The 14,411-nt window shown below is 41.5% G+C and overlaps 1 protein-coding gene across 2 annotated transcripts in view; it reads right to left on the reverse strand.

Moving 5' to 3' along the window:
- Positions 1-14,035, reverse strand: part of HPSE2 (heparanase 2 (inactive)) — a 676,598-nt gene extending 662,563 nt beyond the window's left edge. For both annotated transcript variants that reach the window (XM_042907947.1, XM_042907948.1), the window contains exons 1-2: positions 13,746-14,035; positions 10,682-10,839 (exon numbers count right to left, since the gene is read on the reverse strand). In XM_042907947.1, coding sequence (XP_042763881.1) covers positions 10,682-10,839; positions 13,746-14,035 — 448 coding nt within the window. The remainder of the gene's footprint in view (positions 1-10,681; positions 10,840-13,745) is intronic.
- Positions 14,036-14,411: the final 376 nt, after the last annotated feature.

Here is a 14,411-nt window from a genome sequence, read left to right on the forward strand (position 1 = left end):
CTTGGAAAACTAGAGGAGAGTGAGAACTTGAGTGAGCAGACAAGAGATGTCTCTAAAGTTTTCTAGCTGGGCAATTAAAGGGGGACAGTGGAGCTTCAGAAAGATTAATCAGGCAGCAGGACAGAGAGAGGACAGAGACAGGGAACTGAAAGAGAAGTGACAGAATGAGGTGACAAGTGACCAAACCAGATGGAAACGGCCACAAAGGAAATATACTTTTCATATAGCCCCATTCTCAAACTTTCAAATCAGACTCAAGCTAATATAAATCCCGAGGAAAGGCCTTGGAAGCTTTCTTGGTAGAAGAACAAGGAACATGGTGCTGTTAGGCTATAATAAGGAGAGTGACAATGACCAACTTCAGACTGAGAATGTCCTGGGTCCAACAACAGCTCTGCCACTTAACAGCAGAGTTACTTAAATCACACCTGAGACTTTTTGTAGAATTATAAACCTCTTTGTTCCTTGGTTTCTTCATTTTAAGTGACTATAAAAGTGTTCTCCACTTGAATTTAACACAATCTCAATTCAAAGAGAAAGACACAGAGGGAGGTATAAAGGGTTTTCTTGAAACTTTACCCTTCTCCATTCCCTTACTCTTCACAGGGTTTCATTGGGCCTAGAACTTAAAGCAGAGTATAGTTCCATTTATAAATAAAAAAATAAATAATAATAATTCTAAAACTGCCCAACAGTTTGATTGTAACCTTCCAACAACTTTTTCAAATATACTTATTTTTCTGCTTTTTATCCTGCCATTTCCCTTATGTCAATAACACTATTTATCCATTTCTATTATTCTCTTCAATGCATCCATTTCAAAAAATACCTCCTTCCCAGAGAAATTAGTAAGTTCTATTCCACATTAGCTCAGTTGTTGTTCTATTACTTCAATATGTCATAAAGTGTGACAACCATCTCTTTCAATTGTTCATGTGTCTATGATTACATTCTTTTGTTGTTTTACCTAACAACTATTTTGTGTTCTAACCCACAAGACTTTCAATTATCCTCATGGGAAGGCCTATGGCACACATATTTTTAATGACTGACAATGTTTAACATAGGGCTTTTGAGTGCCAGACAGATGAATGGATGAATGAATAACACAATGAATGAGTCAAAGACGGGACCCCTCTCCTACCTAAGCAGGGTAAAGAGAAGACAGGACTAGGTTCTAATTACGGCTCTACCAACTACTCATCTTTATGACCTTGAGCAAATCACATCTTTTCTGAGTCTCAGGTTCTTCGTACCCACACACAAGGCTTCTCATCAGATTGATTTAAGAACTAAACGAAGTAACATATGTAAAGCACAGTTAAGAGTGCAACAAACAGTAGCTATTATTGGCATTATTATTACATATCCTCAAGGCCAGGTCAAGAGCCCTCCTCCTAAGGCACCTGTCCTGACTACTCTAGCTCTCACTTAACCTCCTCTCAACTCTTGTAGTCCTTACAGCTTGTCCTACATCATTTAACATTTGACTGTATCCTATCTAGTTCTCGTTGTTATTATTTCTTGTATGTCTTATGTGTCTGAAAAGATATTTAAGCCTGCAGGTTTAATAACTGATGTCACCCAACTCATTCACTGGGTGGTCTTTGGCAAGTTACCCACTCTGTGCCTCGTTTCCCCATCTGTCAAGTGGGAAAAAACAGTGCTTTCCTCATGGGATTGATAAGAGAATTAAATTTGTTAATGCATGTAAATTCCTTAAAATAATATTTGGCACATAATATGCACTCAATAACATTAAGTAATATTATTAATATATCATTACTATCATTAAGCTACAGAAAAATATCCACTCTTATTTCAGAGTATGCCACAACTCTGGGCAATTTACCTTTTTTCAGCTTTCCAATCTCACCTTCGATACTTCAAGGCATTTTTGCCTTTCCAGGGCAAGTGAGAATAAGACACTGGTTTAATCCCCAACAATACAAACATCCTCAATACAAATATATACATATAGCTATGTACTCCATCTTTCCTATATGCAGCTTACATTTTTTACTCTTTATTCTTTGCCATAAAAAGCAAAACACATGTATTAAGGTTTGTAAATAATATAAACACTTTGTTTGACTTAAAGTGTCTGTTCCATGCAGTGGGTTGATAGTTCTCTCTATATGGATTTTTATGTGTGTCAATACCAGTGTGTTTTGATTGTAAATTCTTAGAGACAAAAATGATGTCTGCTTAAGTTAATCAAACGTCAATTCTGGGGCACTTGGACTAAATGAGATTCAGAGAAGAATTTCAGAAAAATTCAGAAAATGAGGAGGGATGAATGGGGATTGGCTTAACAGAAGGCTTAATAAGAGAAAAGACAGGCAGAGCTTTGAAGGACAAGTAAAATTTTCAATTCAAGAGGGAAGAGGAATGTTCAAGGTGGAGGATATATAAGCAAAGTGGAGGGACTAAGCAAAGATTAATCTGACTGAAGTAGAGAGATAATACTGAGACCACTCTGAAATTCTATAAATATACAAGACCATAGTTTTCTTTCCTAATATAAAACAGGAAAATTACAGACATAGTAAAAATACTGGGGGGAGTATTTCTTCGTAGAAACCGTCAGGGGCTGGCCCGAGGTGGGGGAGAGGAGGAGCCGAGGACGTGGTCTGCTGTGCAAAGTCCGGCTCGGACCAATCTTCCCCGGCCCGGCTGCAACGTGCCCAGCCTCCAGACCTGGCAGGGGGCCGAGTGCAAACCCTGCATGTGGCTTTGAAGCATCCAGGTTCGGGGGGAGGGACGATTGGCCACCCCAACCCACCGATTCAGTAAGCACCTTCCAGGCAAGCCCACCTGAGACTGCAGTTCATGCTTTATTCCTCTTGGTAGCCCCAATATCTAGCACTAAGCTTGGCACAGAGTTGATTATATGAAAACGTTATTAAATTAAGCAAAATTACAGTTTTTCACTATACTAAATTGAAGAAAACTGACAGAACTGAACCTCACTCAACCAAATCATGAAACCAAAGGACAGCGGAGTTCAACAAGGTACCTATACCTTCTTACACCAGCCACTAATCTAGAAATATGTATTTACCCTGACTACATCACTATCCACAGATGAGTGCAAGAAATAAAACACATCAAATTCTCTCATGCTAGTATCCCCCCTCCCTCTCTCTCTCTCTCTCTCACACACACACACACACACACACCTTTCGGTGTTCCCAATCCACTGCCTCATAGACTAAGATAGCTGAAAACTTGATTAGGGCACTACAAAGCACCGAAGTTAATCCATTTTGATGAAGGATTCACAGAAGAGGCTCCTAATTCTAGGAACCCGGACCATGTGACTGGCAGCCTGATCAGACCCAGGGAATCATGAAAGAAATGTCTCTTCTTCTATGAAGTACTCATCCCATCAGGAGGGCTTGGGAAAACAGGAGAGACAATTTAAACTCATTTGGCAAGAGAAATGATATTTCGTATTGGCAAGAGTAGCACAATTGTGTTGTTCAGGAACACATAACTGTCTGCATTACCTTTGATCCCAATGACCAGGTGATAAATTATACAAATGTGGTTGTGACTGTAAGGTTTATTTACTGGACTGATTCCCTGAAATTAACCAAGCTACCTTTACTTGTAACAGATCCCAGAGTTTCCTAATCTCTACCACTTTCAGCACTCTACAGATGGCCACAATGATTAAGTTGTGGCTAAATGAGAGGATGACTACATCTTTGTGAGACGCCATATTCAAATTCACAGTGAGCTTCAGCTAGCACTCGGGACTTGGGTACCAAATTTTTAAACATTACAGAAAATGCATCCATTTTGTTTCTAAAAGGCAGAATAAAACATATATAAAACTTCAGGTGATTTCTGACACCCTTTAATAAAATATTAAATTGAATCAAATCCTTCTAAAGTTGCTGGCAGACAAATCATGAAATACCAAATGAAGAAGTTGGAAGTTTTTCTTCAGCCTAAAAATCTCCAGCAACTGCTTTTGGCTGCGACTGCTAAAGTGACAAGAGATCAGTAGTGTGTAATTTGACATTAATGCCTCGGCCCCATTCATCTTCTCAGCCTCAGTGTCAAAGAGGAACTAGATGCCTGCTCAATGAGTAAATTCATGAATGAATGAATATTATAAAATATTAGCCTGTTATTATTCTATAAGAAGGATAATGTAAAACTTATCAAGCAAGTTCCAAAGCCTTTTCTTTTATATACCCTAAATTTAAATTTTAAGTTGTGCAATTTTAAATTCAATCATGATTCATAACTCAAACTTCACCAAGTACAATTATAAAACACTTCAGCTAGAGTATGTGAACATGTGTAGTAATTTTAAAAAGAGGGCAAGGGTCACTGCCCATGTTGAAAACATGTCCTTCTCCTCTTCAATGGAATAAGAGAACTTATAACAGCCTCTATTTTTCTATAGGAACAATACTATTTTGCTATGCCTAAAACTCAAGATTCTTGTAATCTAATCTAGACTGACCCAACCAACTTTTTCCCTCAAACATGTACTTCCTTGTTCTTCTTCTTCAATTACATATTTTGGAGCTAACAAAAATACATTAGAACTTCTTAAAATTTAATTTAGACATAATTCTAATAATATGAGCTTTTCTTAGAATCATTTCTAAGATGTACTTTATTTTTTATATTTTTTAAATACAAACATTTCTGAATTAACAAAAAAATGTGCAAATAGGCTTCTATAGAAAAATGACATATGGGGCACCCAGGTGGCTAAGTCAGTTGAGTGTCCAACTTCGGCTCAGGTCATGATCTCACGGTTCGTGAGTTTGAGCCCTGTGTCGGGCTCTGTGCTAACAGCTCAGAGCCTGGAGCCTGCTTCAGATTCTGTGTCTCCCTTTCTCTCTGCCCCTTCCCTGCTCATACTCTGTCCCTCTCTCTCTCTCTCTCTCTCTCAAAAAGAAATAAACATTAAAAAAAAATTTTTTTAAAGAAAAATGACATAGTTGTAGCAAAATGAACTAAGATAATTCCTAACATGTACCTTCTGTGCAGCCAGGATGGTCTCCTTACTACGCAAACACATATTTAGACTTTGCCTCATGCTCTTTCCCTTCAGTTAAATGTCCTCTCTTCTTGTCTCTACCTGCCTAAACCTATCTTTCACAAGGCCCAACCTAACTCCTATTGAAATCTGGCCCATATTCATCTCTACTTTTCCTGTTACACTTGGCAAACTATTATGTCTCACTTAGTACTTCTTTCCATATTGTCTCTGAGTTACTCTTAAGTTTTATCAGTATAAACATTATCTCACTAATTATTAGTTCATTGACAGTGGGGACAGTGTCTTTTGAAGGGTATAGGTCAGTTATTTTGTAGAATGTCTTTCAGTTTGTTTTCACAAGTGTTTTTCATAATTACAGATTATTAGAAATTCTTGCAAAGAATATCATAAAGGTGATGTGCCTTCTCATCATATCTTATCAGGGAATACATGATTATCAACATGACTTATCTGTTTATATTAAGCTTGATCACTTTGTTGAAATGATGTCTGTCCACTTCTCTACTGTCAAGTTAGTTTTTTCCTTTTTACAGACCCTCTTCTTCAGAAGCAAATCATCAAATCCAGCATACACTTACAGGGACAAAAGTTACGTTCTACCTCCTAGACAAAGAAGATTTTGTGGACACAAACTAAAACCACCACAACAACTCATTAATATATATTATGGGAGACATGCTTTGAAGTTATGCAAATATCCAGTTTTATGTTAAGGTCTCACCTACTTATTTTAACACTGATTAGTAGATCTTGCCTATAGCAATTATTACTGTCGTGTTCTAATGGTGATTTGGGACACTATCTCAATATTCTGCCATTCTTTGCCCAGCATGAAACTAAACAGAGTAGATAATCAATAAATACCTGTTAAATGTAATTGAATTTCAAGAAACCTTTCTGTGAAATAAAATGAGATGGTAAAAGGTAGGGAAGTTCAAAGCAAATATGTATTTTGGCAGTTGTGCTATTCTTAGGTCTTATGTCTTGATTGATGGAAAGGAAATAGAAAGAAAAAGAATTAACGACCTCACCTATAAAACTGGGAAAACTTTCAGGAGAAAGACGAACAATAATAATAGTCATATAGTGCCTTAGAGTGTATAAAGTGCACTCACATTCATCATTTAGAATTTGAGAAGGTCTCTGAAGAGAAAATCTTCAAGATGAGGGAGATTAAAAAAAACAACTTTCAAAGTTTGTGAAAAAGAACTATTAAATCAGGAATTGGAAAATCAGGCATAAAACTATATAAGACGCTAACAAGGAAAAGCAAAAGTCAAGGCAAAGAAGAAACAGATACAATATAAAAACAGTATAGGTCCAGTGCAAGGCTTTAAACCAGGTGGTAAGGTTGATTTAATGCATAGCATGAAACCAAGATGACTTAGACTACTTAAGAGTACATGGTTAAAATAATGAAGAATGTCATTAAAATAAGTATTAAGAATGGACTTATAAGATTGTGCATTGAAAGTAAAAAAAGGAATAGAATCTTCATATACTGATTCACTCATTTCTTCATTAATCACCTCCATTTTCCTAGGGCTTTAACAGTGCTCTTAACCCAATATATATCCAAAAATATTTGCCGAAGCTCTATATAATGCTAGACATTTCAGAATAGACGATAATTAGATATGGTCCCTTCCTATAAAGATGTGAACTCTAATTGAAAAGGTAAAGCATTTAATGGAAAGGAAAACTTTTCATATACATGTGAAAAGTTAAAGAGCAAAACAAGGCAGAAGGAGCCAAAAAGAACAACATAAAGAGTAAAAGCTACAATGGTCCACAGAAAGAAGAGATCACTACACAATGACATGCTCAGGAAAGGCCTTGGGAAAATAAGGGGCATTTGCAATGGGCCTTCAGGAATTGGGTAGGGGGTGAGACTTGAACAGAGCCAAGAGAAAGGCATTCGAAGCAGAGATATCTGGCTGAACAAAGGTATAGGGTTGAAATAATGAGGGTGCTTTAAGGAGACAATGAAAATCAAGGACTGTAATGAAAAGTATATGAAAACACAGGATCCAAAATGTAAGCTGAAGTTGAAATGTGAAAGGCTCTGAATGTAAAGTTGAGGAGTTTGAACATTTTCTGAAAGCAATCCAAAAATAATCAGAAATTCTGAGAAGAGTGATATAATATGTATGATATTTTAGATATTAAGCTGGCTTTTGATGTGCATAAAAAATGGTGTGTACAAAAGGTAAGGAAAAAGGTAAGATTCCAAGGTATAAAAAAACAATCCTATTTTTATTTCTTCCATCATCACCATGTTTGTATGAAATTCAAGCTGCCTAAGCATAGAGTAGATAACTGTATTAAAAGAGTAACCAGAGACCATCCCAAAGTGATACATAAACAATAGTTTTAGAAAGTTAGAGAAAATGCAGTGGCATTAAAGTGCTTAAAAGTATTTGGAAAATAGAAGCCACTTGACTTAACTGCCCTATTAATTCAGAGGGAAACAACAACAAATCACAGCAAGGTGGTTATATGAATACATTAACTATAAAAGTGTATTTTACCCAAGTACTATTGGTTCATTTTACTCTTAGCATATAACAAAACTAAAGATTAGTCTCTTGTCTCATTACCATAAAAAAAGTAAGCCACCCTGTTCTCTACCTGGGTCCCTTAAAAACAATTCTCCCTATATTCACTTAATCCTTTTTACCAATTCCCCAATTCTATCTCCTTTCTTCTGTATAAATTTCTGTCTCATCAAATCTTATTCACTCCTTAATCCCACCTTAAAATATTAAATGTTATAAATATTCTGAAATTGCCCTTAATAAAAGTAAGATCCTTAGTCTTTATATAGTGCTTTGTAACTGACACAATATTTTACACACATTACTTCTTAAAAGCCTCACAGAAGCAATGCACAGCAGGTATTATCATCATCCATATGCTACAGAGAAGCAGCAAGCCCAGGGCCACACCATCAAAAGTGATAGAGTGAGGCCTGCAATATAGGCTTTCTAAATCCAAATTCCATATTCTCTTAACTATAGCATTCAATTTCATAATTTGCCAGTAGGGTATCTTATTACTCAAAATGTATGTCATTACTCTGTATCATGTTTAAGTCAATACATCTTTTTTTTAATAAGGTGCTTATGCCCAAGTGCCTATTACAGGGCCATTTGCTAAGAAGACCTAATTATTTTTAAGATGTTCATGATGAGATAATTATCACTGGATAAAGAGTGACAACTAAAGTATAATGTTTGCAAAATTACTAAGGCTATACCGAAAACATTTTTGCCTTAAATTCTGTAATGCAACATGCAACAACAAAGACGATATGGGTGATTTAAGGATATCTGAGCATCAAAGGGCAGAAATAGGGCACTCCTACTCTCTTTAACTCTGCTAAGGTCTCAAATACTGACATAGTTCAGAGCATCTTATTACTGGAGAGACATAAATCAAAAGGAGTTCAGCTAGGAGCAATAAAACAGATTAGCGTCTGGAAGTACTGACTTTAAAGAAAGTTTTAAAGGAATTAAATCCAGGTAGTCTAGATAAAAAACAGCTATCAGGAAACCTTTTTTTTTTTTTTTTTGAAGCTGACACTCACACCAAAGACAAATTAGTTTGAAGACAGAGGTCTTAAAAATGAAAAAAAAAGAAAAAAAAAGAAGAAAAAAAGAAAAAGAAATAGTCATAAATATTTAGAGAATACTGTATTTAAAAAAAAAAATTCAGGAAAAATATGCTGGCAAAAACCTACGGGACAGAAGAACTCTTTCCCATAAGTGTGATAAAAACTACATTCCTAGAGATATTTAATACCAGGTTGGACAAAACAAGAAAAGGATTCCATATGGAATGATCCTGTACTGGCCCCTGAAATGGTGGGAAGATTGAAGATGACCTCTTAGATCTTTTCGATTTCTGATTTTTTCTAAATGCTATGAAGTTTTATGGGGCACGGCTTTCTGCCAATTTCCTTTCTCCCCATGATGCCCACTTTCTCCTTTCACAAAGGGAAACAAATTGTATCCTTCATTTTAAGCAGATCTCATGTTCTCAATGAATTGGTAATATAATCCTAGGTATATGTTTGGGAGAAAAAGGCCAATTCCTATAATTTATAATGGTCAGTGGTTCTTGGGGCTCTTCTACATTTTTCCACAAACCAAAGAAGTAGTTCACACGGATTCAAACCAGAGCTGTTTCATCAGGAAAACCAGTAATACTCTCCCTTCTCATGTCTGAGCACAGAGTTGACAGTGACCCTGGAAGCTATAAGGCCCTGGGTCAAGTTACCATCAGAGCTGCTGTTCAGGATTAGCTTTTACCTTTCAGCATTTTATGCTAAGTGACAGCAAAATCTATTGCAATCCACATTTTTATGGTAATGACATTTACCTTTGAAAAGATGTCACCTTAAACTCCTATACACTTTGGCAAATGTTATGAGTAAGTCCTATTCTTGCTTTAAACTCAAGAAGTCTCAGCTTTGCTCTTTCTCCATTCTGACACTTAAAAAAAAACAAAAGTTTCTCAGCCACTCTTGAAATATATCTCTCCAGAATTCCCATTCAGTGAAACCCCAGAATATACAACGACATTTCCTTGTTTTGCTGATTTACAAGGACAAGATGTAACAAAATCCAGGGAGCTCTAAGAACCTGTCCTTGAGCCCTTTAAAAATAAAACTGAGGCTCACTTATGAGAAAGGACAGCAAAGAAGAGATAACCCTCCAAGAATGGACACCAATACCTCTTTTATACAATCTAAACAGCCTCATAGCTGAGGACCCACCAGTTCCCATCTTGACTATTTGAAAGACTTATGTCCCCCTCTCCGCAAAGAAAGTTCATATATATTAATACTATACCCTCTAAACAAAACTTTAAAATGCCATTTTCATTTCTTCCCGGTAAAAATGAGACTGTTCAAACCTAAAAAGATTGGTCTCTCACACTGTAATATGATTTGGAGTTTTCAAAGCCCTTCCAACACTTAACTACTCGATCCTGGCAAGAAAGAAGGCTGGCATTTACACAATCTCATTTTAAAACAGAAAAAAAAAAAAAAAATGCGACTCTGACATCAGGCAGTCTGAAGGAGAACCCACTGTGGAGATTTTCAAACATCCCCTAACAAAGGTCCAATCTAAAAGGTATTATCCACAAAACTTTAGAGTGGGTTTCAAAAGAGGCTGAATCACCCATATCCTCATCTCAGGAAAGCAAGAAATAAGAAAAAAACAGAAAGGCACTTTTTTCTAGAGTTTTAGGAATCAAACGTGACCCTGATCCTTTAGTAGCCTATGAACTTGTCTGAATTTTCTCAAAAAATCCGCTAATCTCCCCACAGGACCAGCCTGCTAATTGTTCTGGCCACCACGTCTCGGCCCTGGAGCACAGCCGCCCAGCGAAAGGCCGGCAGCCTGGACCAGGACAACTTGGTGACCCCCTCTGCGTAATCGCGTCAGAAGCGCCACACTCCAGTGTCCCCTAGCCCGCAGCTACCAGCTTTTCAGAGGAGCTGCTACCAGGCTCTCCTCCAAGCCGGCTACCCACCCACCTTCCCCCCCCCCCCCTCCCCACACACACACACAGCAAGAGTTCGCTCCTATTCCTCAAACGTCCCCCATCCCGCTAGACTGGAAGTAAGTTGTTTCTCACCATCCTCATAGTTTTTGAGATAGTAATCCGGGCCGGGGCCCCCGCGGCTTTTCGCCGGGTTCCTCAGGTTCTGGAACTGCAGGAAGTCGGTCCTTTTGCCCCCGAAGCGCAGAAAGGCGGGCGAAAGTCCCCGAGCCAGGGTCACCAGGCGCTTGGAGCTGCAGGGGTACAGAAAGAGAGAGAAAAGGATCCGGGGTGAGGAGAGGCGACCCGGAGCGGAGCGCCGACCACGGCTCTCTCCCCACTCTCCGAGAGCGACCCGGCCGAGGCTACGGGCCGTGTCAGCCCCAGCCCGCCACCCGCGCGGGCCCCGGCGTCTCGCGTGCGCCTGGGCTACGCCTCCTGCGCCCAGCCGGCCGCGGCCCCCTCCCTCAGACAACCCGACGCCGCTCGCCAAAGGTACTTCTTCCCAGTCGGTTAGTCTGTTTGTTAATGCAGTGCGTGTGGGGGGCCGAGGGGGGGGCACTGCTGCTGAGAACACGGGGCTTAGGCGCAGTCGCCCAGCTTCTGCCACTGCCGGGAAAGCGCTCCTGGCGGAGACGCGCAGCGCGTGGACTGCAGAGCTCCGACTTTTGCCAAACTTACAGGCTGGAAGCCGGAATCTGCATCCCCTGCCCCAGGGGCACTGCAACCTCAGTGGAGAAGGTGAAACAGGCCTCCTTTCTTTCAGAGCAGGTACCTGAGGTCAGGTTGGTTCTTTTTTTAATGCTAAAGTTGATCTTCCTTTAATACTACTGTCGTGTAACAACTGCATCCATCTCCCTAACACTGGGCGAGAGATTGCCGGGGTAAATCCCTGCTTTTCTGAGAACTTTCCCCATCCGGGCTTTGCACGGTAAAAGCAATGTCTCTTTGGGCCCTAAAATAATTCAGCCGGCTCTCAGGAGGGGTAACATCCTCCTCTCCACTCTACTTCAACTCCATCTTTTTCGTGGCGCCCTTTGGAAGCCAACTCTTGGAAAAGTGAAGTTTGCCGAAATGTGGACCTGCTCGTCTGAGGGCACTCGAGGAGCATCAGAACACCAGCATTTACGTTTATTTAGGTTCAGGATTTCCATAAGTAAGCAGTTTTAAAAGCCAACCGCTACTTCAGGAAGGGGTGACGAAGGAGCGGTGCAAGTGCTCTTAGCACCAAAGAATTTGAATCTGGATCTGTAAGTTATTTTTAACGCCTTGCTGGCTCAGGTCCTGAAAATCCAAATCCAAATGGAGAAATTACAGAGAATCATAACGGAGGTGGGTATGAGAGAAAAAAGCTGGGGACTCCAATTTCGGAGAGTTCCTGAAAGCCGCGCACTGCCGCACCGAGAAGCCCGGTGGCCGGGAACGTCTGGCGGAGGACTCCAAGACTGCGTTCTGGGGCAGGCGCCGTCTGGGCGTCGCGCGGGCCCGCGGCGGGCAGAGGCCTCGGCACGAGTGCGGCCCCGCGGAAAAGGCATTTCCAACCACCGTCCGTCCGGAAGCCTGTACAGCTAATGCAAATGCGCCCCGCCACGGCTTCTTCCCCGAAAAGCTTCCTACCAGAATCCTTTCTGCAGCAAGCATTTAACAAGATGGTTTAAAAAGAAAGGAAGGTAGGAAAAAGAAGCCTGGGGGCGTCCGCGCAGCTGGAGTAGTGCAGTGCAGGTGGGGCGTGTATTTCGGAAAACCCCGTCGCCCCCCACCAACACACGAGCTTAGAGACGCGCTCCGTTGCAAGGGCCCGAGGAGGACGCCGGGCGGCGCGGAGCTCTTCCCGCCTTCCCAGCGGAGGCACGGGCATAAACAAACGACCGCAGCGGCAGCAACACCAGCCGTTGGTCCTCCTGCAACGCTCGCTCCACGTGGAAGGAGTGCTCCACGTGGAAGGAGTGCTCCACGTGGCGCCTCCCGCTACCTGCCGCGTCCGCTGACCCGGCCGAGGCCCCGGCGGTCCCGCACAACCGAAGGGCGAGAGCGCGCCAGCACCAAAGCGGATTTCGAAAGGAGTGAAAGATACTCACGAAAGACGCGCGGCGGACGCGGCCTCCCGGCAGAAGAGTGGGACTGGGAGAGCGCTCAGGGCTCTTCGGGGGAGCCCACAGCTGAGGCTCCCCATTCGGAGGGAATTTTTAATAACTCAACACTTGGATTCGACATTGCAGACGATTTATTTATTTTTTGCACTGCAACTGTCCCTGATTAGTTGCCTAACTGCTACACACTAACAACCCAGGGAGAGAGTGAGCCCAATTAGATTCCAAGCCCTTGAATAAGAGGGGAGTCCATGGTACAAACCACGCGGTTCGGTAATCCGCTGGTGCCAGGTTCAGACCTCTGAAACATCCCCGGAGTATTTCTAGGACCCTTTCCGCTCTGCTTATATACCCTATCACTGGAGCGAGAATTTTTTTTTTTTCTTTAAAGAAAAACCAAACTATGCAGTTACCGCAGGAGATTTAAGGAGGAGGGACTGGGGGGCCATTCGGTCTATAAAAAAGCCTCTTACAAAATCCTGAAGTCTGGAGAGGACAGCGGAGTATATAAAAGAAAACTTAAAATATCCGATCTAACTTGCCCACCGCTCAAGCCTCTGCCTAAATTCGTTTTCTGTCTGGGAGTGGGAGAGAACGGACAAATCGATCTTTTCGTGGAAAATTCCACTTTCGTGCTATCCCCCGCTTGAACACTCACAGACACAGGCACACACACTCTCTCACACACGCACCCATTCCTCTCGGGTCTTTGTTGCTCGAGACCTTTTCTTCACTTTTGTAACTGCCCTGAACCTCTTGTTTCTTTTTCAGAAGGAGACAGGGAGGCTAATTGTGGGTATATGTAAGCACAACATTTTTTCAGTCATAACTGATAAGTTTCTGAAATGCCTTCTGCATTGCAAACATGTGCATCTTAATAGAAAACATTGCTTTTCTCAATCACCAGTTAAAGCCTCACAGCAAATATTCCAGGAGAAGGAAAACCTCTTTTCTTCTCTTTGTGAGATGCGCTTGGCTTATTTTCTTCTTCTTCTTCCCCCTTTGGAATGGGGGATGGGGGGTGTTACTTAAAAAAAAAAAAAAATGATCCATGGAAGCCCCTGCCTTACCTTAAGAAATCGAGCCAGCCATCATGAATGATGGACGGATCCAGCTGCAGAGAGAGGAAGTTCTCATTGACTGTCCTGACTGGGTTCTTGGTGCTCACATCAAGTAGAATCAGGGTCTTTTCCTTCAAACCTGGAGCTCTGTCTACAGGCAAGGGTCTCCTGTCTCCAGCTTGGGAGGAAAGGGAGAGATGGAGCAACAGAGCCAAGAAGAGAGCCACCGGGGCTAGGCACGAGGGGGGGCGGGAGTTGCTAGAGGGCATGGCTTCAGGGAAGGCACAGAGCACCCTCATTAAATCCCTCTGATTTAAACCTCTCTTCCTACAGGGTCTCACTGGTGACTAATTGTCCTTATCTAAAGTGTGTGTCTGTCTGCCTCCCCCCCCCCCCGTTTTTTTTCCTTTCCTTTTTTCCCCCCTCTCTTGCTCTCTTTCTCTCTCTCTCTCTCTTTTTTTTTTCAGTGTTTTGGTGCTGGTGGAGCGAACTCACGCCCCTAGCCAGCCTTCTCAGCGACTCGTGCCAAGAGTACTCGTTCACCAGCACCGCCCCTTTAAGAGATTTCAACTGCAGACATTTTTTAACTTTTTAAAGGTAAGGGGGTGGAGGGGGGAGGCGGGAAGTAGGAGGAAGGGGTGGCGTTGTACCCTCCTGATTTAACCCTCTAGGGTC

The sequence above is a fragment of the Panthera leo genome, chromosome D2 (genome assembly GCF_018350215.1).
Source record: "Panthera leo isolate Ple1 chromosome D2, P.leo_Ple1_pat1.1, whole genome shotgun sequence".
Classification (NCBI taxonomy): Eukaryota; Metazoa; Chordata; class Mammalia; order Carnivora; family Felidae; genus Panthera; species Panthera leo.